The sequence below is a fragment of the Rhinoderma darwinii genome, chromosome 2 (assembly GCF_050947455.1).
Source record: "Rhinoderma darwinii isolate aRhiDar2 chromosome 2, aRhiDar2.hap1, whole genome shotgun sequence".
Taxonomy (NCBI): Eukaryota; Metazoa; Chordata; class Amphibia; order Anura; family Rhinodermatidae; genus Rhinoderma; species Rhinoderma darwinii.
Window position 1 is genome coordinate 405,206,397 of NC_134688.1, and position 27,215 is coordinate 405,233,611.

The 27,215-nt window shown below is 41.8% G+C and overlaps 1 protein-coding gene across 2 annotated transcripts in view; it reads left to right on the plus strand.

The window, feature by feature from the left end:
- Positions 1-26,279, plus strand: part of STX1A (syntaxin 1A) — a 129,258-nt gene extending 102,979 nt beyond the window's left edge. Inside the window, exons 4-10 of one of the 2 annotated variants that reach the window (XM_075854119.1) lie at positions 4,347-4,421; positions 6,930-7,003; positions 9,867-9,975; positions 16,854-16,927; positions 18,289-18,426; positions 20,275-20,325; positions 20,873-20,958. In XM_075854119.1, the coding sequence (XP_075710234.1) occupies positions 4,347-4,421; positions 6,930-7,003; positions 9,867-9,975; positions 16,854-16,927; positions 18,289-18,426; positions 20,275-20,304 (500 nt within the window). In that variant the 3' untranslated portion in view covers positions 20,305-20,325; positions 20,873-20,958. Of the gene's footprint in view, positions 1-4,346; positions 4,422-6,929; positions 7,004-9,866; positions 9,976-16,853; positions 16,928-18,288; positions 18,427-20,274; positions 20,326-20,872; positions 20,984-25,152 lie in introns of those variants that run through there. The other variant, XM_075854118.1, reaches the window with a different exon arrangement.
- Positions 26,280-27,215: the final 936 nt, after the last annotated feature.

Below are 27,215 nucleotides of genomic sequence, written 5' to 3' on the forward strand. Positions count from 1 at the left end.
CCCCCTTCCACCTGCTGGAGTGATGCACCCTGTGCAATGTCACTGGTCGCACAGCCCTTATGGGGACAGAATGGAGTTTTATTCTGTGGAACTTCTTGGTTGAGAATCCCTTGAGAAAGCTGACAGCGAAACTCGTGTCGGGATCTGAAGTGGTGGTCACTGTCGGTTTGGATTGTAAACTGGTTGGTACTGTACTTGCTTACTTTAATAGGTTTGTTTTTTTTCTGGACTGATTTGTCCATTTACTTTTTTCCATGATGTATATTTAAAATATTAAACCGAATATAAGCAGTAATCAAGTATAAACACATGGTCACAAAAAGTCACAATAAATATTTTTTTTCTTTAGACATATAATGGGCGTAACCATATGGGATATTCATTTAAATGTACTGAACCCTAACCACCACTTGGTGAATGTTTTTAAATTCAAAACCTTTTATTTCATTTCTGTAATAAACTTTTTGAAATTGTATTCGATTATACTTGTGTACAGTATATGTTTGTGCTTCATTGTGTTTTTGGTAGGATTAGGATCGTTCCACATTTCGCTTGCACTAGTTCTATACATGACGCCCTAAATGTTCACTTGAGAAGACACTGTCAGCAACCCTTGCTTTGTGTTGCCTGATTTAAAACCACAATCTGCTTTATCAACTAGTAAATATCTCCTTACTTTCCATTTAATCAAGGTTATTGCAGTTTACCTTGAAAAAATAACTCTGAAAATGCACTGCTGAACAAACATGGCCCCCGTGAGAGTTGTTTGCTGAAAATGTATGGTTTAATAAAACAGAACTAATTGGTTTACCTTTTTATGATTTTATTACAGCTCAACCAAAGATTGCTACAGAGTAAACTGTGTTTGTAGGATGTGGATAATCTGTAAAAGTGCAATGCGGGTAAATTTATGTGGGTAATTTTTTATTGAGAATATTTTAATAAAATAGCCTCTCCTGAAGACTTAGAACAATACCCTGGGGCAGATTTATCCGTATTCTACTATAAGTACATAGGAAAAATATGGCATTCATGCATCTGCGTTGGGAAAAGTGGGCAGGCCACAAATGTGTTGCACGCTGCATGTGGATAGAGAACGACCCACCATACAAACCATGATTGGTGATACTGATACATTTTGTCTTAAGTGTAGCTTAACTAAAATGACCTATATCGTTCATTAAAGGCCCTTTTACACGGGTCAACGATTGGGTGTAAACAGGGCAAAGATCAGCTGACGAATGTGGAAACGCTACCCCTTTTGTGTACAGCATTCCATAGTTTAACTACTCTAACTGTAAAAAACCCTTTCCTATATTTATATTTATTTTTTAAAGGTAATTTTATTAAGACCTCATATCAGAAACAATGCTACAAGTACAAAAAATATGTTAACCGCAGTGGTATGCAGAATAGGCAATACAACAGTACCAAATACATAAGGTCCATTATGAACAAAGAACACACAGATACATTTTCCCACATATTGAAAGATAGATCAGTTGAAAAAAATAAAAAGAGAAACCAAACTAAAACACTAATTAACAGCCTTTCTTTATAAGCAGTAGATAGAAAATACTTTCTGAATAGGATCAATCAAAGGGAAATTTCTAGCGGGGGAGCAAACAGAGACGTCAGAAACCCCAGGCCGAATTAGCCTTGTCCATGTCAGGTCTATAAGCTAGTATGAAGATTAGCTATCCATGCGCTCCATATTTTGACAAATTTATCAGGACATCCACGCGCTTCATAGGTGAGCTTAAAAAGTGGTACGGTAGAGTTTACTAACGTAATCCATGCTGACAATGTAGGAAGCTTAGGATGTTTACAATTCAGGAGTATTGTTTTTTTGGCTTAAAATAAGAGAGGTCTCTTATGATGCTCAACGGCCACAGTGGGTACAAGTTCTTCCACCAGCAATCAAAGACAAACCCTTGGTTCAAGTATATGAGGGAGTCAGACTTTAAGTTCAAGGAATTGCAATACTTCAGAAATTATTAATAATTGGACACTCCTAAAATATATAACTTTTTTGGACAGTGATACAATCTTCATGATTTGGGCTCTGCATGCCACCACATTGGATTTGAAATGAAACAACTGAGATGCAATTGAAGTGTAGACTTTCATGTTTAATTCAAGGGGTTGAACAAAAATATCCTGTGAAACGTTTAGGAATTGCAACCATTTTTCTACACAGCCTCCTCATTTCCCGGGCTCAAAAGTAATTGGACAAATTAACATTACCATAAATAAAATGTTGTTTTTTTTAAATACTTTGTAGAGAATCCTTTGCAGGCAATGGCGGCCTGAAGTCTGGAACCCATGGACATCACCAAACACTGGGTTTCCTCCTTTGTGATGCTTTGCCCGGCCTTTACTGCAGCCGTCTTCAGTTGTTGCTTGTTTGTGGGTCTTTGTGCCTTAAGTTTTGTCTTAAGCAGGTGAAATGCAGCTCGATCGGGTTGAGATCTGGTGATTGACTTGGCCATTACAGAATATTCCACTTCTTTGCCTTAAAAAAAACTCCTGGGTTGCTTTCGCAGTATGTTTTGGGTCATTGTCCATCTGTACTGTGAAGCGACATCCAATCAACCTTGCTGCATTTGGTTGGATCTGAGCAGAAAGTAAATCCCTGAACACTTCAGAATTCATCCGGCTGCTTCTGTCTTCAGTCACCATCAATAAACACTAGTGACCCAGTGCCTTTGGCAGCCATGCATGCCCATGCCATCACACTGTCCCCACCATGTTTTACAGAGGATGTGGTGTGCTTTGGATCATGAGCCGGTGCAAGCCATCTCCATACTTTCTTCCTCCCATCATTCTAGTACAGGTTGATCTTAGTTTCATCTAGAGCTTCTTTAGATGTTGTTTGGCAAAGTCTAACATGGCCTTTCTATTTTTTTAGGCTGATTAATTGTTTGCACCTTGTGGTGAACCCTCTGTATTTGCTCTCATGAAGTCTTCTCTTAATGGTAGACTTAGATACTGATACACCTTCTACCAGGAGAGTGTTATTTACTTGGGTAGATGTTGTGAAGGGGTTTTTCCTCACCATGGAAAGGATTCTGCGATCATTCACCACTGTTGTCTTCTGTGGACGTCCAGGCCTTTTGGAGTTCACAAGATCACCAGTGCGCTCCTTTTTTTTTTTTTTTCCCAAGAATGTACCAAACTGTTGATTTGGCCACTTCTAACATTTGTGCTGTCTCTCTGATGGATTTCTTCTTTTTTTTTCAGCCGAACAATGGTCTGTTTCACTTGCATTGAGAGCTCCTTTGACCTCATGTTGTGGGTTCACAGCAACAGCTTCCAAATGCAAATGCCACACCTGGAATCAACTCCAGACCTTTTACCTGCTTAATTGATGATGGATTAATGAGGGAATAGCCCATGCAGCCCATTAAATAGCGATAATGAGATAATTGTCCAATTACCTTTTGGTCCCTTCAAAAAGAACTGTAATTCCTAAACCCTTCCTCCAAATTAAAGCGGAGAGTCTGCACATTAAGCCCATATTGATTATATAACTGTATATTCAATACGTTTTGGTAAACCGCTAAAATGCCAAAACTTGTCACTGTCCAAATAATTCTGGACCTAACTGTATATTATATTGTGTTGCAGCCCTATTGCCATTCTGCCTACTTTTTACCAGCTCCTTTTGAAAGTAAGCAGAACATGAAGGGCTGATGTCTACCTGGTTCACTTCATTCAAACAAGGCAAGAAGGTATCACCTTATGTGCATTTGTCTACAGGTAGTTGTGGTTGTCCTTAGTGGGTGCTCTCTAAGGACCTCCTAACATACTGTGTTGACAAGCAAATTTCCTACTACGGAGCCATGTTTCCATATACCACAAATACCACAATGGAGGTTGAAATAATTTCACACAAATCCCTATGTCAGTTGTATTATAAGAGGGAAATATGTCTCTGCAATAGAAAATGAGTTAATTGGCTCATCTCTATTCACGATCAAAACGTGAAACAATCCCACAGGTTACATAGGGATAAAATGACCAAGTACATTTTTAGGATTCCCTTTTAAGATTTTTAGAGGCAAAAACAGGAATGTAATTCAGAAAAGTTAGAATATGGGTACACAGCTTCTAAGATATTTTTGTAGAATACTTAATTGATGAAAGCATAAGTGATCCTACAAGTATAAGGTTCTCTAGTTTATACTGAAATATAGTCATTTATTAATGTCACGTTGGAACTGCCCTCCTGTGTTGGTCTATCCGCACTCTCTCCCTGTGTCTTGCTGCTATTTTTTCCTGTATATAATAGGGCAGCTGCTGCTTGTCATCACCTATTCTCAGCCTGCTGATTCTCTCCACAGAAACCAAGGCAGAGTTGGAAGAGCTGATGTCGGACATCAAAAAGACAGCCAACAAGGTCCGCTCCAAGCTGAAGAGTGAGTGCTCACCACGTCTCTCCATCTTTCCTCTCATCTACTAAAAGTCTTCTCTTTTCAAACATCTTTGATGATTGTTATGGAAACTTGTGTTCAGCTGCGCACTCTAATTCTACCAAGTGGCCCCATGCACATGACCGTAGATTTCGTCCGTAATTACGGTCCCATTCATTTCTATGGCCGACGGACACCTTCCTGTATATTTACGGGAAGGTGTTCGTGCCGTGGAAACCTTCCGTATAAAATAGGACGTCCTTTTTTTTTATTTTACGGACCGTGCTCCCATACTTTAGGCCCCATGTACACGACCATGCCCGTAGTCATGGTCCGTGATTACGACTGCGGACAGTCAACCGCATTTGCGGACTGTGCTCCCATTATAACGTATGGGAGCACGGTCCATAAAATAAAAAAATAGGACATGGTGCCTTCTAATGTGAGCACGGTCCAGAAATGCGAATGACTGTCCACGGCCGGCTGTGCCCATAATCGCGGACCGTGACGATGGGCACTGTCTAAGTGATAACAATGCTACTATGGTACAAAAGGTAAAACAAATTGGCAACAAAACATATTCTTTATTATTATTGCAGAACACCCTTTCAGAACATTGGGGTGGATTTATGATGCCATTTGTGCCAGTATTCTGGCTGAAAAAAAGTTAAAAATTTAGGTGCATGCCTGTTTTGACAAAATGTTTGGACTTTTTCCATTTTTTTTTTATGCTGCTCTCGCCACTTTTAAAAGTGGGTGGAGCTTATCAGCCGAGGCAGGGCCAAACACAGCCTGACAAATTGACTATAATTTACAACAGAAATAGATTTCAGTCTGTGGCGCACAGACAGTCCGAGATGCAACAAATTTATTAAGATCCGTGGCTCTTAATAAATTTGTTGCACCTTATACTAGCAGTCTTCTCCCTAAGACTGGGGTATGAAATGCCAGTCAGTAAATTGTCATTGACTGCTCATCTGCAAAAAAGAATATCCGGCTAGTTTTGTTATAATCGTGCCTACTGTGATGGTAGCACGGTGGGCATGTACCTGCTCAGGACAGTGATTGGCTGCAGCGTTCATAGTCCGAAAGTCATCACTGCTGGACAGCAACAGAGACCCATGGTGTCCCACTTGGGATGAGCCCATTTTTTTAAGCACCTCCAGAGAAGGGAAAGCGGCCCAAAAGTTAGATTTTTTTTGGGGGCCGTTTGCGACATTTCTATGCCAGGAAACTGGCATAGGAACATTGTTAACTTCCCCTATGTCATTTTTAACGCTTAAATGGCCAGAAAGGATTAACTAGTTAATTGTCTATACATGCCATGCTTCCCAGTAAGCAGCAGTAATCGTATTCAGATACATTTATTATCAATTACTGTGTGTGCCCAGTATCTCTTCAATTGATAATTTGCTCTTAAACACGTGCAATTGTATATAACAGAGCTGTCCAAATGTATTGAATTTTATTATCTCCTGGCAGGCTGAATACCATTCATTTCTTACAGTGGTATCAATGTAAGTTGTGGCTGCAGTCCAAACTATAGGCTGTGAATTAGACAGTGCCCTGTTAATAATAATAAAATATCACTTTTAATAAATTACACTACATACGTACATGTCCAATATAGTTTAAAGCGTACCTGACTTTATGAACAATTAATACTTAGGCAGCTATAGATATATTGGGTTTAATGCAGCTAGAAATATTTTTTGTTACCAGCATATTTTGGCTCACTCATTTATCTCTCTTCTGTAGAATTCTGTAAATGTTAATTTCCCCCATATAATGGTGCGTAGCGGGTGTTCTCTTCACACTGATATAAGAACGGTGTTGTGTGCTCCGAGCAAATCAGATGATCCCATTTCTGGCTCACCTCTCACAGCACAGACTGAGGCAGAAAAACTCTACCATGAACCCCCTCCTCCCTCTCCTCTGTGTCTTCCGTAAAGGGGGTTTTACACTGGGCAACAATCGGGAAAATTATCGTTCAGAGAACGCTCATTGCCGATAATTGCGCTGTGTAAACAGGGTAGCGATCAGCAGATGAACGAGCAAACGCTTGATCATCTGCTGATCGTATCATTTTAAAAAAAGTTCAATATTGTCGTCGTCGGCAGCACATCTCCCTGTGTAAATAGGGAGACGCGTTTCCGACATGACGTATGGGGACAAGCAATCTGAGTAACAACCGCTCGTCCCCATCCATAACTCCTTGTGACAGGAGCAAACGAATGATTATCGGCCGGTGTAATAGGGCCATTACTCAGTTATGAAGACCAGCTTTTTACTGACTGTAGATGTTCAGAAACCTTTCCAGAGAGTCTACGGACAGGACAATGGAAAGATGCAACGTTCCCTTAATATGATATATTATAAAGCTTCATATGTTGACATGTTCGACAAATTTATGCAAAAAAATATTATAAAGCCAGGTATGCTTTATGTAAAAAACAAAACAAGCTAATATTCCTATAATATGACAAATTAAAAACCCATGATTCCTTCTTTCAGATATTGAACAAAGCATTGAACAGGAAGAAGCTATGAACCGCTCTTCTGCTGATCTACGCATCCGAAAGACACAGGTAAGAAACTGAAACTATGATACAGTGGCGGTGTACTATAACATGGGTGCAGTAAAGCAACTATTACACCCGGATTGTCAGAACTTCCTTGATTTTCATAATGAAAAGGGAAAACCTGCAGGGTAACTAATCAGTTTTACCTCCCTCAACATTGAAATTGTAACACCAAGGAGGACAAGCCATAAGGTTCTCCAAAGCGAGGAAGTAGCATCTGTCAGTAAGATCTGCAAATAATCAAAGTTTCAAGCACCTAGGTCCAATCTGTGACGTGGTCGGGGCATAAATGTCATATTGAAAGCAAAGTTTTTTTAGCCACATGAAAGCTCAAAAATCGGTCAAGTGGTGTGGGATGATTGTGCGATGCCTCCTGTTCGTCCACATGCCAGTTATCGCCACTTCACCCATACTGAGAGGGACAGAATCCTTGAACTGAGAGACCTTGGCTTATCACTCTGTCAGATTGCTACGTGGTTAGGCTAAGATGTCAGCACTGTTCAACTTTGCTTGTCCCGGAGGTTGGGAGAACAACGGCAAATGGGACTGACCGCAAGAGCTGCACTAAAGCAAACCTCTGCATGGATGGATCATCTGATTGGACGTCACATCCCAAGCCTAGAGCGGCAACCAGTGTCCTCATATCATCAGAAGGCTTTTGCACAACATTGGGCTACGAGCCAGACGTCCAGCTACAGGTGTTCCATTGACCACACTCAAATGCTATCATGGTGCGCAGCAAGACGGCAATGGAGGCTGGAATGGAGGTCTATCCTCTTCAGCAATGAGTTCTGCTTTTGTCTCTGACACAATGATAGCCAGAGATTGGTCTGAAGACCCCGTGGGCAGCGCAATGAAGAGGCCTTTACAAGAGAACATCACACCAGTCCTACTCCTGGGATTTTTGTGTGGGGTGGCATAATGTACGGCAGCCGGACCCCTCTAGTCTTTATTTCAGGTACACTAACTGCTCAGCATTACATTGATTTGGTTGTGGAACCAGTGGTAAAGTCATTTGTCCAAAGTGTCTCAGAAGCGTTTTTTTCAACAGGAAAATGCCGGACCGCATGTTGCTCGTGCTATTGCGAGCAGCCTGCGTGGCCTAAATCTGCTATCTTGGCCTTCAGCGTCTCCGGACTTGTCTCCCATCGAGCACATCTGGGACGTCATTGTTCGGCAATTGCAAAGGGAGCTGCCAGCAGTCAACCTTGACGATTTGCATGCCGAACTACATTCAAAGTGGCAGACCATTCCTCAGACAACCATTCATAACCTCATTTGATATCATGCCAAGGCATGTAAGTGTGTGTATTTCTGCGTGTGGAGCTCATACTCTATACTGAATCAATCAGGATGGTTGGAATATTTTGTTTCCATTTTCATTATATTTTGCATATCATTAACTTGTCTATCGATCCTGTGATTTTCACAATTCCAAAACTTTTCCTTCTTGTTGCAATTTCAATGTTGAGCAGTGTATATAAAACGTAAGAATATTTTTTCCTTTTTTTTTTTATTTATTGGAGGAATCTTCTTATTGGGTGTATCTTCTAGGGTATGGTCCCACCTAGCAACAGCCAAATGTGTCCGAAACCCCGCTCACTTGCAATGGACGCATGGTTTTGCCAGGTTTTATCAGTTGCCGCTATGTCGGACTGTACCCCTAGCCTGTCACATGCTTGCCATCTAGACTCCCCTACCAGAGCAGTAAGCAAAGTGTGGGACAGTATTTTGTCCATATATAATTGTATGGATTTATAGGATGGTACTTTTAGGAGGGTGCATGTGAGCAGCGTTTATTAGAAATGTATAATAAATTGCATTGTGAAGGGCAAAGTCTTCCGCAAACCCACAGATTACAGATTTTTTTTTTTTTAGAGGTACCACTGCTAAAAATTCCATAATGTCCGTTACGTATTTTTATACTTCGCCTTTGTTTCTATAATTTATTCTAACTATATATATATTTTTATTGAAACTGGAAACCTGTAGCAACTCTGTTAGATCTGTACCGAAGGCACCCATACACATTAAATAGAAGTTAATTGTAATGGCCAATATTGAACATGTAGGCCGGTTCCTGGCTGGAAATCGAGCACAACTGATCGTTTACATGCACTGACTCCTGACAAACATTTGCCAATCTTTTAGCCGTGGTTCTCTAGAGGTTTGTTACACAGAGATTTGCTCCAAAGGAGTCTTTCTTTTGTACTGATGGATTTCTCTTCATGAGTCAGAGGCTTGACATTTTCTCTACCTTAAGGAATTAAGTAAAGTGAATACATCTTTGTCACAATTATACTGTTGTTGCGGAGTTACATAGAAGTTACAAAAAGTTATGGAGGATTTATTTCATTATTGGGGGTTATCTGTGGAATTGACTAACAATGCATTAGCGTGGATGACTTTGGCTGGACTTCAGACAGGAACGCCAAAAGACATCCCAACTTAGGTGAGATCTTAAAATGTACTGGCTATGCAGCAATAGTAAGCCAGAAATGTTTAGTCTTTCTTGTCTTAGACAGATTTTTTTAACCCATTGGTATGTCAGACACTTGGGGGATCTTGCGCTATGAATCCCAGTTGTTTGCCTAATATTTCCCCTAAATGTGTCAGAGTCCGGTACTATAGCAGTCCTACATTCCAAAGAAAAAAAGGGTGAATATAATGTCATGTTTGCACAGCGGAGCAGGACTAGGCAATCGCATGCTCCATTCTACCCAGTGCATTAGAAAATACTAAAAAGGCATGTCTTTACATGCCATTCTTCCATAAGCTCTCTGATACCGTTGCATAACTTAGCTGGTAACACTTTCATAATGAAAAAAAAGAACCTATTGAGTTTCTTTAAACTTTACTTTCTTCCTAGCACTCAACATTGTCTCGCAAGTTTGTAGAGGTGATGTCCGAGTACAACGCTACTCAATCAGACTATCGCGAGCGCTGCAAAGGCCGTATCCAGAGGCAGCTTGAAATCAGTAAGTTTTGGTATTTTCTGATAATGAAAACCTACTATTTATAGAATAAGGGATCCATTATAATCTTGATGTCAATATGCATGTGAAATATTGTAGAGCTGGAGCCACACCGTAGAATTAATTTTACCTGCATTCTGCCTATGACTAAACAGTCAAATGGTTCTGCCATCATATGTTGAATGGTCATAGATGGGCATTTACTCTAAAAGGGTTTTCCCAGCATAGTGAGTAATGGCACATCCCTAGGATATGCCACAACGTTCTGATTGGTGGTGACTCCCACCAATCCCTAGAATGATGGATCTGCAGCATCAGTAAAACAGTGGCCCCTGCAGATTTTTTTTTAATGAGATGGTGTTGCGTTTCACTGCACATCATCTGTCAGGAGCAACAGTGTGCGGGGGGGGGGGATGTTTGAAAGTACTTCTATGCTTTACTACGGCTGTCCCTTCTTTCTAGAATTGTAGGGGTCCTAGAGATCGGACCCCATCGATAAGTAATTTATGACATGCTCTAAAATAACTTGGTGAGAATCTCTTTAATGATCATTTAAAATGTGAACACTGAAGGAGATTTATCAAAACTGGTTCAAAGGAAAAAAGGAGAACTTATCCACACCAGCCAATCAGATTCCAGCACTCATTTTTCATGGGCCCGTATGATAATAAAATAAACATCCAGATTCGTTGCTGTGGGCAACTGCTTCACTTTTCCTTTTAATGAACTTCTTCCAGTGTCTTTTGTCTACATACCATTTACATGTAAAGATGTTTCACTATAGCACACGGTTCACGTCATCCAATAATTACGGTTGTGTTAAACAGAAATTAGACAACAAATTATAGGGCACAACCAAACAATGAATTACGACAGTGCACATTTTCAAGCAAAAGTAATACCTTTTGAGATCAATTTAACAATCACAACTTATTGGTATCACCCATTTAAACTGCAAGATTACCGTGAAATATGCTTGTATCTACCAATAAATTGTCTGATGTAAATGAAATCTTGGTGCCCAATCCAAAGATGCAAAGTCTCATATGTGTGAGTGCATGCTCACACTCACATTTATACACACCGAGAGACTTAAAACACACACACAGCACTTTTTTTTATTTTATTATTTGTTTGTTTTAGAACGTGACCCATAATTAGCCCTAGTTGTGTCTATAGTATAAATTACAGTATATAACAAAGAATCGGGACAATTTATTGAAGCCCTTAGACAAGTTACTTTTTAAATGTCTTTGACCAGCTTTGGTAAATGCTCAGCAATACTTTTATCAGAATCGATGTCACGCCATGTCAGACTAGGTTTTTTTTTGCGCCCACCATTTGTAAACTTTTTCATTATTTCACACACAGGACATAGTTTACAAATAACTTTTGATGATAACTCATAAGAAATAGGCCCATAGTCTCAAATGGCTGGCTCCAATAGGATTGTGTTCTGCTGGACATTTAAGGTCCATAATTGTTGTAGAGCCTAGGCCGACTGTCTGGTAGCCTGGTGGCCCAATCCAACTCTGGAGACATGTTCACATATTATTAGGACGCTGAAGGGATGACACATTGTGTGAATGGCTATTATTCATGAATGGAGGTCAACGAATCTTTGGTAATTTGCCGCCTTTGTGTCTCACTGATCAAATTTTCTATTACGGAGACGTATTTTCTGTAGTGAAGACCATGGAAGCAGAAATACTGGAATATGTATATTTCTGCCTTCATTGGTGAATTTTCTTCTACGGAGCTGAATTTGCTTCAAATAAGACAGTCATTGAAACACCAACAAGGTGAAATTGAGAAGATTTGCTCATCTCTGTTGATCAATGAACATTCATTCTTTGTTATACCAATGCACATTTTTACTTGATACATGTTGCCATCTGATTTTTCAATTCTGATGGTAGTGAGGGTAATAGTTTTTTGGTATTTTATAGAGGTTACTTATACAGTTTTTTATGATTTTAATGCAGTCTTAAACACTATTCATACTAAATTATTTGGTACATCCCCAGTAATGTGGTTGTCATATTGTTTTGTCCTCTGTAGGTATCCTGCACTGTGACCATCACATTAAATGTAATTTTTTTTTAATCAAGATTTTTATTAGAATTTTTTTTTTTAAACAAAGAAAGAAAATTAAAATAAATTTTATTAAGATATATATAGTCTAGCTCTCAATATTAGGTTATCAAAAACCATTGTTATATATTCGCAGACTAATAGGGATGTTTTCCAATAAATTACAAACCTGGAATACTACAGCACAGTGTCATGTCCCCACAATAGAGCCGGTAGGTTAGAATTATTTTAAGAACATTCTGTTTATCTGTGACTATTTCTATCCACTCAAGTAGCTATGGATGATGAGAGGTTTAGTACATTGTAAGGGTCCAGGAGGTCATGTGACTGTCCGCTCCGGTTATATCTGATCATTTTATGAAGGAGACATCATCGCTGCCACAGCTCATGTTTCTAGTGACAGTCCGCTCAGAGCGTGACAGAGGCAAGAAGAAGAGGAGATGGAGAAATATCTCTCGGGGTTGGATGTGCCCTTGAGTTCTGCCAGAGGTTGTTCTGTGATTTGCAAGACTAGCCTATTATTTATATTGGAAATGAGAAGTGTTCTATTTGCTAATACATGAGAACACCATGGAGTTAGAAGGCTAATAGGTACATCACCCCGTAGGCTAGAACTGGCTTGGCGTCATTGTTGCTGATTTGGATCCTACGTTGGAAATATAGGGGAAGCTGATGTCACATAGCAAGAAGAACAATCGACATGTCCTACTTTCGGCAATCATCTGGATTTCATCAGATGGTGTCTAAGGCTGGATTCACACGAGGTCATTACGTCCATAATTGACGGACGTACCTCGACCGCAAGTCCCGGACCGAACACACTGCAGGGAGCCGGGCTCCTAGCATCATAGTTATGTACAATGCTAGGAGTCCCTGCCTCGCTGCCGGACAACTGTCCCATACTGAAAACCTGATTACAGTACGGGACAGTTGTCCGGCAGCGAGGCAGGGACTCCTAGCATCGTACATAACTATGATGTTAGGAGCCGGCTCCCTGCACTGTGTTCGGTCCGGGACTTGCGGCCGAAAATACGTCCGTCAATTACGGACATAATGACCTCGTGTGAATCCAGCCTAAATGGAAATGTAAGGATTCTTGACAACCTGTCTAGTAGACATGTCTGGGCTGAACACCGTTTAAATGGACCTGCAACTTTGGAACACTCCCTTTTACAAGCTCTCCATATTTTCTATGTATTAACCCTTTAATGACTCACCTATTTTGACCCTTCATGACCAAGCAATTTTTCCATAGTCGCATTCAAAGAGACATCCATTTTTTACTTTTCCCTCAATATAGCTAAACACAGGCTTTTTATTGCGCGACAAGATGTCATTTTTATTGGTACAATTTTGTGGTATATGGGACTTACTGATTAACATTCTTATTGAAAAAAAATATTTAAAAAGTGGAGGTGGGAAAAAAAAGCAATGGCATGTTTTTTGTTTTTTTTTAATGCTGTTCCCCTTGTGGTTTAGACATTATGTTAACTCTATTGTTTGGGTCAACACGATCGCAGCAATACCATATATGTGCTGTTTTTTTTTTTTTTACACTTTGACAAAATAAAACCACTTTTTATGGAAAAACATGATTTATACAGCTAGTAATTCCAAATGCAATGAGCAACCGTGAATGGTGGCCGCACATAGCATCTATGGGAGGAAGGTTGGTGCTCGACTCCCTCCCATTATGGTCCTCATAGCAGTTGCATGCCCTGCCTCTGGTAGGTACACACTGGCATATATTAATATAATAGTATTATATATTAATATAATACTACACATAAGTGTTTAAATATTAATAAAAATTATTATTATTATATCAAGAAATGTTTTATCATTTAGAACATTTGAATATATCTCAGTAAAATAATAATGTTAGGAAATTTGCTATGAACAGGCAGAAGTTAGAAGGTAGAATATGTCCTAACTTGTAACCGATGACACATACTACAATCTGGGCCGTCCATCTGGCTGTGGTCTAGATCACAATGCATGATTAAAGTTTGGTCCACATTAATAATTGATTATTTTACATTTGTTTTATTTAAACTTCGTTATATTTTACTTGATACATTTTAAATCTAATCATATTTAGCAGGTACCTGTATAAACCTGAAAAACTACAATCTCTGAGGTCACTACTAGTAATATTTTATTTTCACTTATTTATGGATTTATTCACTTTAGAGCCAATGTATTCCAAAGCACTGTGCAGAGAATCAGTCACATCAATTTATAATCCTATTAACCTACTATGGTCGATTTTAGTGCCTGTCAATTTACCTATGTTTTTAGGATGTACAATAAAAACGTCATGAACATAAGGACCAGCTCAATGCAGATGTTGCCTGGGTTTGCAGCCGAGCTGACCGTTGTGCCCAGGGGCGTAACTAGGAAAGACTGGGCCCCATAGCAAACTTTTGACTGGGGCCCCCCCTCTGCTGGGTATCACACAACCCCCCCCCCCTTGTAGATAGTGCCTCCCTATAGATTCCACCACACAGCGCCCCCCTATAGATAGCACCATACACAGCCCCCTGTAGATGACGCCATACAGCCCCCCTGTAGATAACACCATACAGAACCTCTCTGTAGATAACGCCATATAGCCCCCCCCCCCCCCCCCAAAAAAAACGGCCTATAGTTTGTCCTACAAAAGACATGCATCCCCTATCCACAGAATAGGGGATACATGTGTGATCGCTGGCAGCGATAAGGAGACCGAAAGTCCCCCGAAGTTCTCCATGACAAACCTCGGACTTCCGGCGTCTGCGCAGTTCAATAAAAATGAAAGGAATGCTGGTCACGCATGCGCACAAGCACGACCGGCGCTCCATACATTTCTACGGAGCTGCCGACACAGACCCCGGAAGTCCGAGGTTTGTCATGGAGAACTTAGGGGATCCCACATGTATCCCCTATTCTGTGGATAGGGGATGCATGTCTTTTGTAGGAACAACCCCTTCAGTGGCGTCGCGCTGTAGCAGCCATAGCGGCTGCTAGCGGAGCCTGCGGCCATCGGAGGGGGCCGTGCCGGCGGGTGCCACGGGCCCCCTCATGCTGCAGGCCCTGTAGAAGTCGCTACGGCTGCTATAGCGGTAGTTACGCCACTGCGTATAGGTTTGTACGGCGTAAAACTACAGCTCCCAGCATGGCCGGAACAATGGTAAGGATATGCTGGGAGATGCGGTTTCACAAAAAAAATCCTATCACCATCATCTCGCTGCAGATCGTACAGTGACTACATTACTGATTAGAGGCAGAATAAACCTTTACATTAAGTGACTCACCGGTGACATCTCAGATTCTAGTTCTTTTCTTCTCCCTCCGGTTCAGACATCTATGATGGATTTCTCCCGGCCATGACCCATTTCTGCAGTTTTCCGTTTAGATGTCTTCAGCTTCTCATTTCTGCACCTATAAACAAAGTTAAAATTCTCAACACATCTAAATATAACTGTCACACACACACACACACACATACACACACACCGTGCCCCCTGTAGATAGTGACCTACATAGAAGCCCCTGTAGATAGTGCCCACATATGGACTCCAGAGCTGCAAGGCAATAGTGCTAACCACTGAGCCACCGTGCTGCCCTACATATAGCTTCCCCTATAGTTAGTGCTCCACGTATAGCCCACCTCTGTAGATAGTGTCTCACATATAGCTCCCCCTGTATATAGTGTCCCACATATAGCCCACCCCTTTAGACTGTGCACTACATATAGCCACCCTGTTGCTAGTGCCCCACAGGTAACCTACCCCTGTATATAGTGTCCCACACATAGCCCACCCCTATAGAAAGCACCCTAAAAAAATAGCTCCCCTATAGATAGTGCTCTACATATAGCCCACCCCTGTATATAGTGCCCCACATATAGACACCCCCTGTATATAGTGGCCCACATATAGACCCCCTGTATATAATGGCCCACATATAGAGCCCCCTGTATATAATGGCCCACATATAGAGCCCCCTGTATATAATGGCCCACACCCCCACATATAGACCCCCCTGTAGCTACTGGCCCACATATAGACCCCATATTATATATATATATATATATATAGCCCACATAAAGACGACCCCCCCCACTATAGATAATGCCTTTCACATTTTTATGAGGGGGAAAAAAAAAAAATTGACATACTCACATGATCCCGTTCCCACGCTGTTCACTGGCGATGCAGACATGCTCTCTTCTGAGCATGTCTGCTGGAGCTGAACGAGCATCCTCCAATGACGCTGATTGGCGGGGCAGAATGACTTGCCCCGCCAATCAGCACCTTCCAAGCATGGAAGCGGCGCGATGATGTCATCGCGCCGCTAGCCAATCAGTGTCATTGTAAGGCACTGGATGGTCAGGCACGGAACATGCCCGGCCATTCAGTGCTAATACATGTATTTGGCTGCCGCTAGCACTGGGGCCCCCTCCGGTGCTAGCGACACCTACAGGCATGAGAGGGCCTGTGTAAGGCTCGGCGTCGCGGGCCCCACAGTAGCGGCGCTACCGCTGTAGCAGCCATAACGGCTGCTAGCGGCGCCACCGGGCATTTGGGTGTGCGTGTCGGCTGGCGGCACGGGCCCCCTCAAGCCCCGGGCCCCGTAGCAGCCGCTACTGCTGCTACCACGGTAGTTACGCCACTGGTTGTGCCCGATATAATTCAATTGATCAATTTGTTGATACTGTAAACTGACTGTACGTGAAAAGCATTTGATAATGTTAGATGTTAGCAGACTATATACACACACACGTTTCTTTTGTGTGTACTCAGCTGGGAGAACCACAACAAGTGAAGAACTGGAGGACATGTTGGAAAGCGGAAACCCAGCCATCTTCTCATCAGGGGTATGGTACCGGAGCGTAAATGTTGCGGTTATTATTTTACATAGGTAGCATGTCTTTATTAGGATCGAATAGGTCACTTGTAATTATATCTTTGTGGCCTTGTTATAGTAGGGGCCCATTATTGTGCCAGAACCAGGGCTCACTGGAGAACCCTCTGGTACTCTGATGGGCTAGTCCAACCCTGAACCAACTACTAGAATAGCCGAATGTTTGGGTGGTAAACTGATGTTGCTGATGTGGAGATATTGGACATTTTATCCCTCCCACTCAGCCCTAGAAAAGGTTGACTGGAAGGAGCCGGTCTGCAGTGCCTCCTATACCTTCTAGCACTGAGTGAAATTATCGGCATTCTCCATTCTTTGCAGGGTGGTTCCTAAACTTCTTCAGGCTATTGAGCCCCAAACCAACTAGAGGCCCCACTGAGGAACCCCAACTTGTTCTCCACAGGGACGTCACCAGACTGCGGCAATTGTGTAGTCTATAGTGATGGTGTATAAGAAATAAGCACTAATTCAGACAGTAATGTCAAAAAGTGAAAAATCTAAAACCCAATTTTCTAATGTTTTCTACTGTCCATTGACAGAAAATAATTGCAATAAAATTGCCAAAATAGCAGAGATGCTTGAAAAAGGGGGCGGTCGCCTGAAACATCGCACATGTGTTGTCAGACGCCAATCCTCAACACGTGGTGTCTCTGCTATCTGGGAAAGCCCTGGATCTAACTGAGAAGACTATAATGGAATTCTAACCAGGACATTTCCAGGACTCTAGCCTTCAGATTGGTGAAATATATTATTCACATTTGGCAATTTTATTGCAATTGTTTTCTGTTAATTGTCATTATTTCTTATACGCTATATCTAAGAGTTTGAAAGCACCCCTTGTTGCACTACCGCACCCACAGGTTAGTTCATTATTAAGGTCAGAAACCTCATACCTGGACCGTAGTCTATAGTGATGTCAATTCCGCAGGCCGCAATTCGCCATCGTGTCCAGGTGATGGGTCATCAGTTTTGGCTACACGTCAGCACGGAGCCAAAAATCATCGAATCACTATTAGCCTGTACACCGCCATGCAGGAACTTCTTAATTTTTCTAAACAAGTTCCACACATACTTGGAATTGAGTCTAAAAGAAGGACATCAATTTAGTTTTTTCAGTGTCTCTAAAAGGCAAGACAATGGAGGACACTACAGGCCAAACTGTGGACTATCACCACTGCAACAAGGTTAACTGCACCTCTTGGAGCTAGCCCTCAAATACATGTGTCCCCCATGCCCCTTCCTAGACCTTCTCTATTTGTCCAGATGCAGCTCTGTGTTTCACCTAAGATAATAGATTTCCAACCTTCTTCTTTATAGATCATCATGGACTCTAACATTACTAAGCAAGCTCTGAATGAGATCGAGACTCGGCACAGTGAAATCATCAAGCTGGAGAACAGCATTCGGGAGCTACATGACATGTTTATGGACATGGCGATGCTTGTAGAGAGCCAGGTGCGTAGAACCTCATGTCTGCTTTTAATACATATCATGGTCAAGCAGGGCATTTCATGGCTGGACACTTTTACAGTAAAAAAAAAAAAAAGTGTGTGCTGAAGTATACTAATAAACCTCCCCATATTTTTCCTTTACAATAATATGATCTAGGATTGATAATGTATTTATCGGGTATATATATATACATAAAACGGAGGTGCTCTGGTCAGCAATTTGCACTTGGGCATTGGGTTTCTCACCCTCCCTCCTGTCTTTACTTCCCATGCTGCATGTGGGATGAGCGCTCAGCTGGTAGGTGTAAACTATTTATATGTTGTTTTGTTAGTGTCTGTTTTGTGACTATTTGGTCCTCTACTCTGCAAATTCCTTTTTCATGTTTTAATGGCAACATAATTCCTAAGTTGTTACTAGTATATATCATTGGCACCTACTGCCATTTGCAATCTTTCTACACAATCTAGAAATGGGCATCATTGATCATTGTCTTGTACTCAAAATCTATTGGGCAAATGATAAGTCTTTAAGCATACAAAGAATAGGTTATCTGCCTTAGGGCTCATTCAGATGAGCGTGCTCTTCGTCCGTGTGCTGTGTATTGCGATAACTCTCAGCACACGGACCCATTAATTTCAATGGGGCTATTCGGACATGCGTGAGTTTTCATGCAGTGAGTGTCCGTTGTGTGAAACTCACTGCATGTCCTATATTGGTGCGTTTTTGCACACCCAGTCGCCCATTGAACTCCATGGGTGCGTGAACACCACAGACAGCACACGGACGACACCTGGGTGCTATCGGTGTTTTACACATCAGTTAAAGAAAAGCCGAGAAATAAAAAAGTGCTTGCACGGAAGTGAAAACCGCATGCCACAAACAAAGCACAGTAATGCACACATGAAATGTAGGAAAACTACTGCTTGTTTTATACGCGCAAATTGGACACGCTCTTCTGAATGTAGCTTTATGCACCCTACAAGAGTTTATCTTATGATCTGTAGAACCTTAGGAGGGTTCGGCTGAGAGTCTAGTCCCTTAGACATATTACTCCTCAAACTATTTTGCCGTTACTTCATCTATACCTTAGAATATCTGTGGGTCTTGATTTTAAACAAAAAAAAACAAAACAAAAGAAAAAGTGTACTAAATGCCAATTTTTAGTCTGAGAAAATCATGCATAAATGTCTCACTGTGTGCAAAGAATCTGTCACACATGAGACTGCTTATGAAGGCTTTTGATGTTGTGCATTTCCAACATATAGCTTTTATACATACAGTGCACAATTTTTATTTTTACCACTGGTCTTTTTTTTTTTTATACATGAGCCCCACGGCTTTATTAGAAAGGGTCTTAGGACGAGGTATAATCTCAAACCAAAGCGAGATTCCAATAAAAAAAATCTATACTACAGAGTTATTGAAAATCCAAAGGTCCAGCAGCACTGGCGGCTTGTGGGTGCAGACCTGGTGTACAGACCCTCGTTCCATATATACACAGTAAAAAATAGGCAGTTCTCCGTAGATCAGGTGAAAGAATAGGGGTACTTTATTACCTTCAGCGCTAGGGAATTATTGCCTATGGAACTCCCTAATATTCAAGTAAAGGATGACCTTTGGCATCATGCACATCGCCATATTCGGGACCTGTATTACACAGGTCCCAAATATTATACCCAGAGTCTGTTACAAGCCCATACTGTACAGAACCGTTCATGTGAGTGGATTTCTCATCACGCTTTCCATGTCTTGCTGCTTATCTGGCCTGTCTGGTCCAACTTTTTGTTCTTCTTTGGCATAATCTTGTTATATCGGCTTATAGAACTCACTAATATTGTTGCCTCAATACAGGTTAAAGCTGATTGGAGGAAGTGGGGCTGAAAGTCACCCACAGAAGAACAGGTAACATGCAAGTGATGAAGATTTAACAGCAAAGTATTTAGTAACTCTTTTTCTGGCCCTCTTCTGTTATCCCTTGCTCACTCTCTTCCTGTATCACTTTCTATATCTTCTTACTGTGTCTTCTTCTATTTCTATTGTCCTGGATATGTCTCTGTGTACTCTATACTTTCTCACATCTTCTTCTTTTCTGCATTGTCTTTCATATCCATCTCTTTTGGTCTTTTAAATGTTTACCTTTTTTGTGTCTCTGCTTTTCTTACTGGATTGTGCTTTAAATCTTCTATTTTCACCATGGTCGGTCCTTGCTTTGTCTGTAAACCATGTCTTTAATATAAATTTCATTCACGTACTAACGGAAAATGCATGCTTCCGCTCTGTCATGAACGCTTGCATGTGTCTGATCTTGTACGTCGCTTTTTTTTGTATTTCTCCAACTTCTCTATGTTACTTTCTCTTTCTTGATGTCTTCCGAACTTCTCTGGCTCCTTCTCTGTGGCCTCTTCTGTTTTCTCCTTTTCCTTGCCCCCTTCTTTCTACACACCATCAGGGAGAGATGATTGACCGCATAGAGTATAATGTGGAGCACTCCGTGGATTACGTGGAAAGAGCCGTGTCTGACACCAAAAAAGCCGTCAAGTATCAGAGTAAAGCACGAAGGGTAAGTACATGGTCATCACAACTCGGGAGTTCTACTTCGTTACATGATGCCAGCAGGGTTGTAATAGCATCAAGACCAAGTTAGGGACTGGCAGAGCCCTTACTGAGTCCTGTCGTCTATTTTACCTAGCTGACCCATGAAAAAGCATAAGTGACCAGTTCCCTTGCTGTTATCTTAAACATTACATCGCCTCATCAATGATCAACTTGTGTGTAATGTTTTTTATAACCCTGTAGAACCTAGTGTCCACAAATCTGCTTGAGCCAATACGGATGTTTAGTGCAATTCTATCCTCTGTGTCTCCAGATAGTTATGGTACGGCATGAGTGGTGCCCAACTTTAAGTTGGCATACCCAAAAAAATAAAAAAAAGTTGTTGCATAATTTTTAAAAACATTTTACACACTATAGGTGCCCTGACTTTCCTAGCACAATACCTATGTGTAGGTCATTTACCTAATGCAGATTTAGGGTCAGTTCATAGGGCGGATTTTGCATGGTGGGTCCTGTCGGAATCCGCACGAAGATTGAGCCGGATACTTAATTTTCCCGCTAGCTGAAAAAATTAGCGGGAAAAAAGAAGTGACCGACTCCCATTGAAATTTGCCGTTTAAAATTCCAGTGTGAAAAGGTATAATAATTTTGGCAAGTTTTATTGTATCAAATCAAGATTCTGGAAGAAGCCGGAAATACCGGCGAAACGCGCGTCGGGTGTTTTAATCACAAGCAATGTTACTTGTCCATATACAGTGAAGGAAATAAGTATTTGATCCCTTGCTGATTTTGTAAGTTTGCCCACTGTCAAAGACATGAATAGTCTAGAATTTTTAGGCTAGGTTAATTTTACCAGTGAGAGATAGATTATATTTTAAAAAAAAACAGAAAATCACATTGTCAAAATTATATATATTTATTTGCATTGTGCACAGAGAAATAAGTATTTGATCCCTGTGTCAAAACCCTTGTTGGCGAGCACAGCAGTCAGACGTTTTTTGTACTTGATGATGAGGTTTGCACACATGTTAGATGGAATTTTGGCCCACTCCTCTTTGCAGATCATCTGTAAATCATTAAGATTTCGAGGCTGTCGCTTGGCAACTCGGATCTTCAGCTCCCTCCATAAGTTTTCGATGGGCTTAAGGTCTGGAGACTGGCTAGGCCACTCCATGACCTTAATGTGCTTCTTTTTGAGCCACTCCTTTGTTGCCTTGGCTGTATGTTTCGGGTCATTGTCGTGCTGGGAGACCCAGCCACGAGCCATTTTTAATGTCCTCGTGGAGGGAAGGAGGTTGTCACTCAGGATTTGACAGTACATGGCTCCATCCATTCTCCCATTGATGCGGTGAAGTAGTCCTGTGCCCTCAACAGAGAAACACCCCCAAAACATAATGTTTCCACCTCCATGCTTGACAGTGGGGACGGTGTTCTTTGGGTCATAGGCAGCATTTCTCTTCCTCCAAACGCAGCGAGTTGAGTTAATGCCAAAGAGCTCAATTTTAGTCTCATCTGACCACAGCACCTTCTCCCAATCACTCTCGGAATCATCCAGATGTTCATTTGCAAACTTCAGACGGGCCTGTACATGTGCCCTCTTGAGCAGGGGGACCTTGCAGGCACTGCAGGATTTTAATCCATTACGGCGTAATGTGTTACCAATGGTTTTCTTGGTGACTGTGGTCCCAGCTGCCTTGAGATCATTAACAAGTTCCCCCCGTGTAGTTTTCGGCTGAGCTCTCACCTTCCTCAGGATCAAGGATACCCCAGGAAGTGAGATTTTGCATGGAGCCCCAGATCGATGTCGATTGACAGTCATTTTGTATGTCTTCCATTTTCTTACTATTGCACCAACAGTTGTCTCCTTTTCACCCAGCGTCTTACTTATGGTTTTGTAGCCCATTCCAGCCTTGTGCAGGTCTATGATCTTGTCCCTGACATCCTTAGAAAGCTCTTTGGTCTTGCCCATGTTGTAGAGGTTAGAGTCAGACTGATTAATTGAGTCTGTGGACAGGAGTCTTTTATACAGGTGACCATTTAAGACAGCGGTCTTTAATGCAGGCACCAAGTTGATTTGGAGCGTGTAACTGGTCTGGAGGAGGCGGAACTCTTAATGGTTGGTAGGGGATCAAATACTTATTTCTCTGTGCACAATGCAAATAAATATATATAATTTTGACTATGTGATCTTCTGTTTTTTTTTTTTATATAATCTATCTCTCACTGGTAAAATTAACCTAGCCTAAAAATTCTAGACTGTTCATGTCTTTGACAGTGGGCAAACTTACAAAATCAGCAAGGAATCAAATACTTATTTCCTTTACTGTACATACTCCGTTTAGCGAGGTATCGGCTTTCAACCTCCAATAGTGGCAGAATAGCTGTCGGGATTAGGGACTTTCATCCGCCTCTAGCGCTGAGCCTGCACACTGTATGTGCGCTCAGTGAGTTACTACAAACGAAGGGACCCTGCTGAGCTGTATTGGATGTGCTGACAAGCACCCAAACAGCTGATCTCCTTCAATCCTTCAGACCACGCACGGCAGTGTACAGTGCATGCTGTCGCTGTCTCTGTGCAAATTGCTAGACACGCTGAGGCCCCATGCACACGACCGTAAAAACTCCCGTAATTACGGGCCCATGGACTTCTATTGGCCACGGGTACCTCCCCGTATGCATACGGGAAGGTGCCCGTGCCGTTGAAAAAGATAGAACATGTCCTATTTTAGGCCGTAATTACGGCACGGCCAGCCAATAGAAGTCTATGGGGCTCCCGTAATTACGGGTGACTACGTGTGTGCACCCTTAATTACGGGAGCGTTGCTAGGCAACGTCCGTAAATAGTCACTGTCCAGGGTGCTGAAAGAGTTAAACGATCGTCAGTAACTTTCAGCACCCTGGACAGTGGCTACCGATCAGAATATAGATAAAACTGTAAAAAAAAAAAAAAAAAAGAAGACGTTCATACTTACTCAGAACTCCCTGCTTCTTCCTCCAGTCCGGCCTCCTGGGATGACGTTACAGCCCATGTGACTGCTGCAGCCAATCACAGGCCAATCACTGGCTGCAGCGGTCACATGGACTGCCGCGTCATCCAGGGAGGTCGGACTGGATCTCAAGAGAGGGACACGTCACCAAGACAACGGCAGGGTAAGTATGAATTCCTTTTACTTTTATCACGGAAAGGGCTGTCCCTTCTCTCTATCTTGCACTGATGGAGAGAAGGGCTGCCGATAAGTGCAGTGCAATTTTGCAGCCAAAAACGTGCCCGTAAATACGGGTGGAATACGGGTGACCAAGGACCCGTAATTACGGGTGGCAAAATATACGGTCGTGTGCATGAGGCCTGAGACTGTTGCCACAATAGGTTCTTCCATTGCTTGGCTCACTTTACAGCCCGATGAAGGAACCTTAAGCATGGTGTAATCAGACACCTATGTTCCTCTGCAATTCACTAACAGTAGGATATATTAACATTGCAGTTAGAACGCAGGAGCTGTGTTTAGCTGTGCTGGACATGCGGACAAGCTTTCAAACAGCTGATCCCGGCTCACAGGCTGTAAATCTCCTCTGTTACATGCCGTGAATGTCACTTCAGTAGGATGCTTTACTGCAGGGTTTTGATTATAACCTGATCATAGGCATCTCAATGAGAAGGGTACATTCTTAGCCCAGCATGTGAGACACGTTATTCTGACTGATTTTAAGTCATTGATTTTTCAGAGGAAGTTTACGACATCCTCTGTTTCAAATCTGATTTGTGCAGGCAAACTGTTGTGTATCAAACATATATACCTCCCAGATTGAGGCCAATTGTCACATACAAGTTGAAGACCAGTAAATTTAATTCACAACGGAGTATGTTCACTTAAGACATTAATTTGTCTACAGTGTCAAGTGAGGGGTCGTTGTCGCTGTCAATTCAACATCTAACATTGCCATTTTTAACCATTTATTAATAAAGTATTTATTATTTTTCAATTCAACACGATCATACTACTCTCCCCTCTATCCCTTTCCCCCCCCCCTTTTTCATATATACTATTTAATCGGTGGTGTACACCTAGTGTGATCTCATTACATTACTAATTTGTAAAATTATAAGAGGGTAACACCTTTACGTATTCTAATATGTTCAGGAATATTTACTGACTGCTTATATCTTTTCTCCTGTAGAAGAAGATCATGATCATTATTTGCTGTGTGGTGCTTGGGATTGTCATTGCTTCAACGTTTGGAGGAATATTTGGATAGAGAACAGAACAGCAGCCATAAATTGCATGTTCTGGACATAGCAGGAAATATGCGGTTAACAGTGCAAACCGCACCTGAAGGTGGGGGACTGACAGCGAAAATGCGCTTCCCTGGAGGAGAGCCCCTCTGCATGACTACCCTGTGTGTAACCCAGCGCACGTACCCAGGGAGAGACTGTTTACTGCGGGAGGGGGAGGAAGGGGTTTTAAAAAGCCAGATCACTGACTTGGAATTGGATGCAAAGTGATGCCCGTGCTTCTTCACGCCAAGAGGAGCATTCTCCAGCAATGGTGGATCCGGCTTGGTGCTTTTTGGGATCATTATAGGGTTAGATTTCCTCTGCTGCCTTTATATTCTGTCCCCATGTCCACCAGATGCCTTTTGGGTTTGGAAAAGGATCTGTCTCTACCACAGCCAACTAGACACCAGTGTTGGGCCAAAGTGCCAAGCATAGCCAATTTTTTTTTCCACCACATTCCTCCCCTTCTGAACAAAAGAAAACAAAAATACTTGGGACAACGCGCTGGGACAGACCATGTTGGCTTCCCCTTTGCATGACAGGGGCTCAGTGTTTGGTTAAACATTTTAAGGTTGGCATATGTTTTGTGTGATTCTCACCCTTTATAAAAACCTCTCCAGGAGAGGGACACATTCCCATTTTTTTGTATCATGTGCATACATTTCCTTTTGTAATTGTGTGAGCAAGGTGTCCACCTGTGTGTATGTATGTCTATTTGAACCACATATGCAGACAAATCAATGTGTGAGGAGACTCCTGTGTACTGGAAGCTGTGGAGATGTCACAGTGGGGCAGGGCAGAACCATCCGATGAGTTGGTGATGGTAAACCAAGCCCTGAGGTGCCTTACGAATTGCACCAGTCGGGAGGTAACCCCTTTAAGAGCTGGGAGAATCTCTGTACTTTCCCAACTCTGAAGGGATTAATCACCAGCATGCTTTGTGAGGAGAGTTTTTATATTTGGTGTTTATAACTTTCTGGTGTATTTTGTCTGCAGCATTTAATAAATGACGTGAGTTTGGGAACATAAAGTGTATTTGTTATGTTGCAGTTATCAATGAACTGATTATAGTACAGATTTCTCCTTGCAAATAAATATTCCAGCACAAAGGTTTGAGGCAATCTATCGCGGTCTTTCAGTAGCAAACCGGTCTTTTAAGCGTCACATTTTGGTGGACGCCCGATAAGTTACGCCTTATTTACACGAGCGTAGTTCATGTCCGTGATACGTGTGTGAAAATCACGCGCGTCGCATGGACCTATGTAAGGCAATGGGGACATTGACATTCCGTGTTTTTCACGCAGCGTCTATCCACTGCGTGAAACTCACGACATGTCCTATACTTGAGTGTTTTTTGCGCATAACACACCCATTGAAGTCAATGGGTGCGTGAAAATAACGTGCAGCACACGGACGCAATACCGTGTGCTGCGCGTGATTCGCACAACAGTAGATCAAGAAATGAAGGGAAAAATAAAACCACCTCCATTTCTCTTTTTAAACCTCAAAACAGTGTGTCATAATAATGGCATATGCGCGAGCCACGCACCAAATACTGATGACACGAAACTGCAACGCACAAAACGCGTTTTTGCACGCACACGTTCATGTGTTTGACCCCCATTAAGAGAGTTTTCAAACACGAGGCATCAGCCAAACCAGAAACACTCATCTGCAGACTGTTTCCACTTTGTTGCTCCTCATCAGCACAGAATTGGGTTCTGCATGAATGTATTAATATTTTCAAGAAAATATACTGTATTGCTGAAGAACAGATTAATGGGTACTCAGGAAATAGTGGTTCCAATTGAAAATGGATTTTTTGAACATAAGTGTTTATCTACATGGAGATCCAGCTCATAGGGAGTCTTTAGTACAATGCGCCATTGGAAAACAATGCAAAATGTCTCTCCTTTCTAGTGCCACGTATAGGTTATGTTTCCAGTTTCTTTAAAGAGGCGGACAT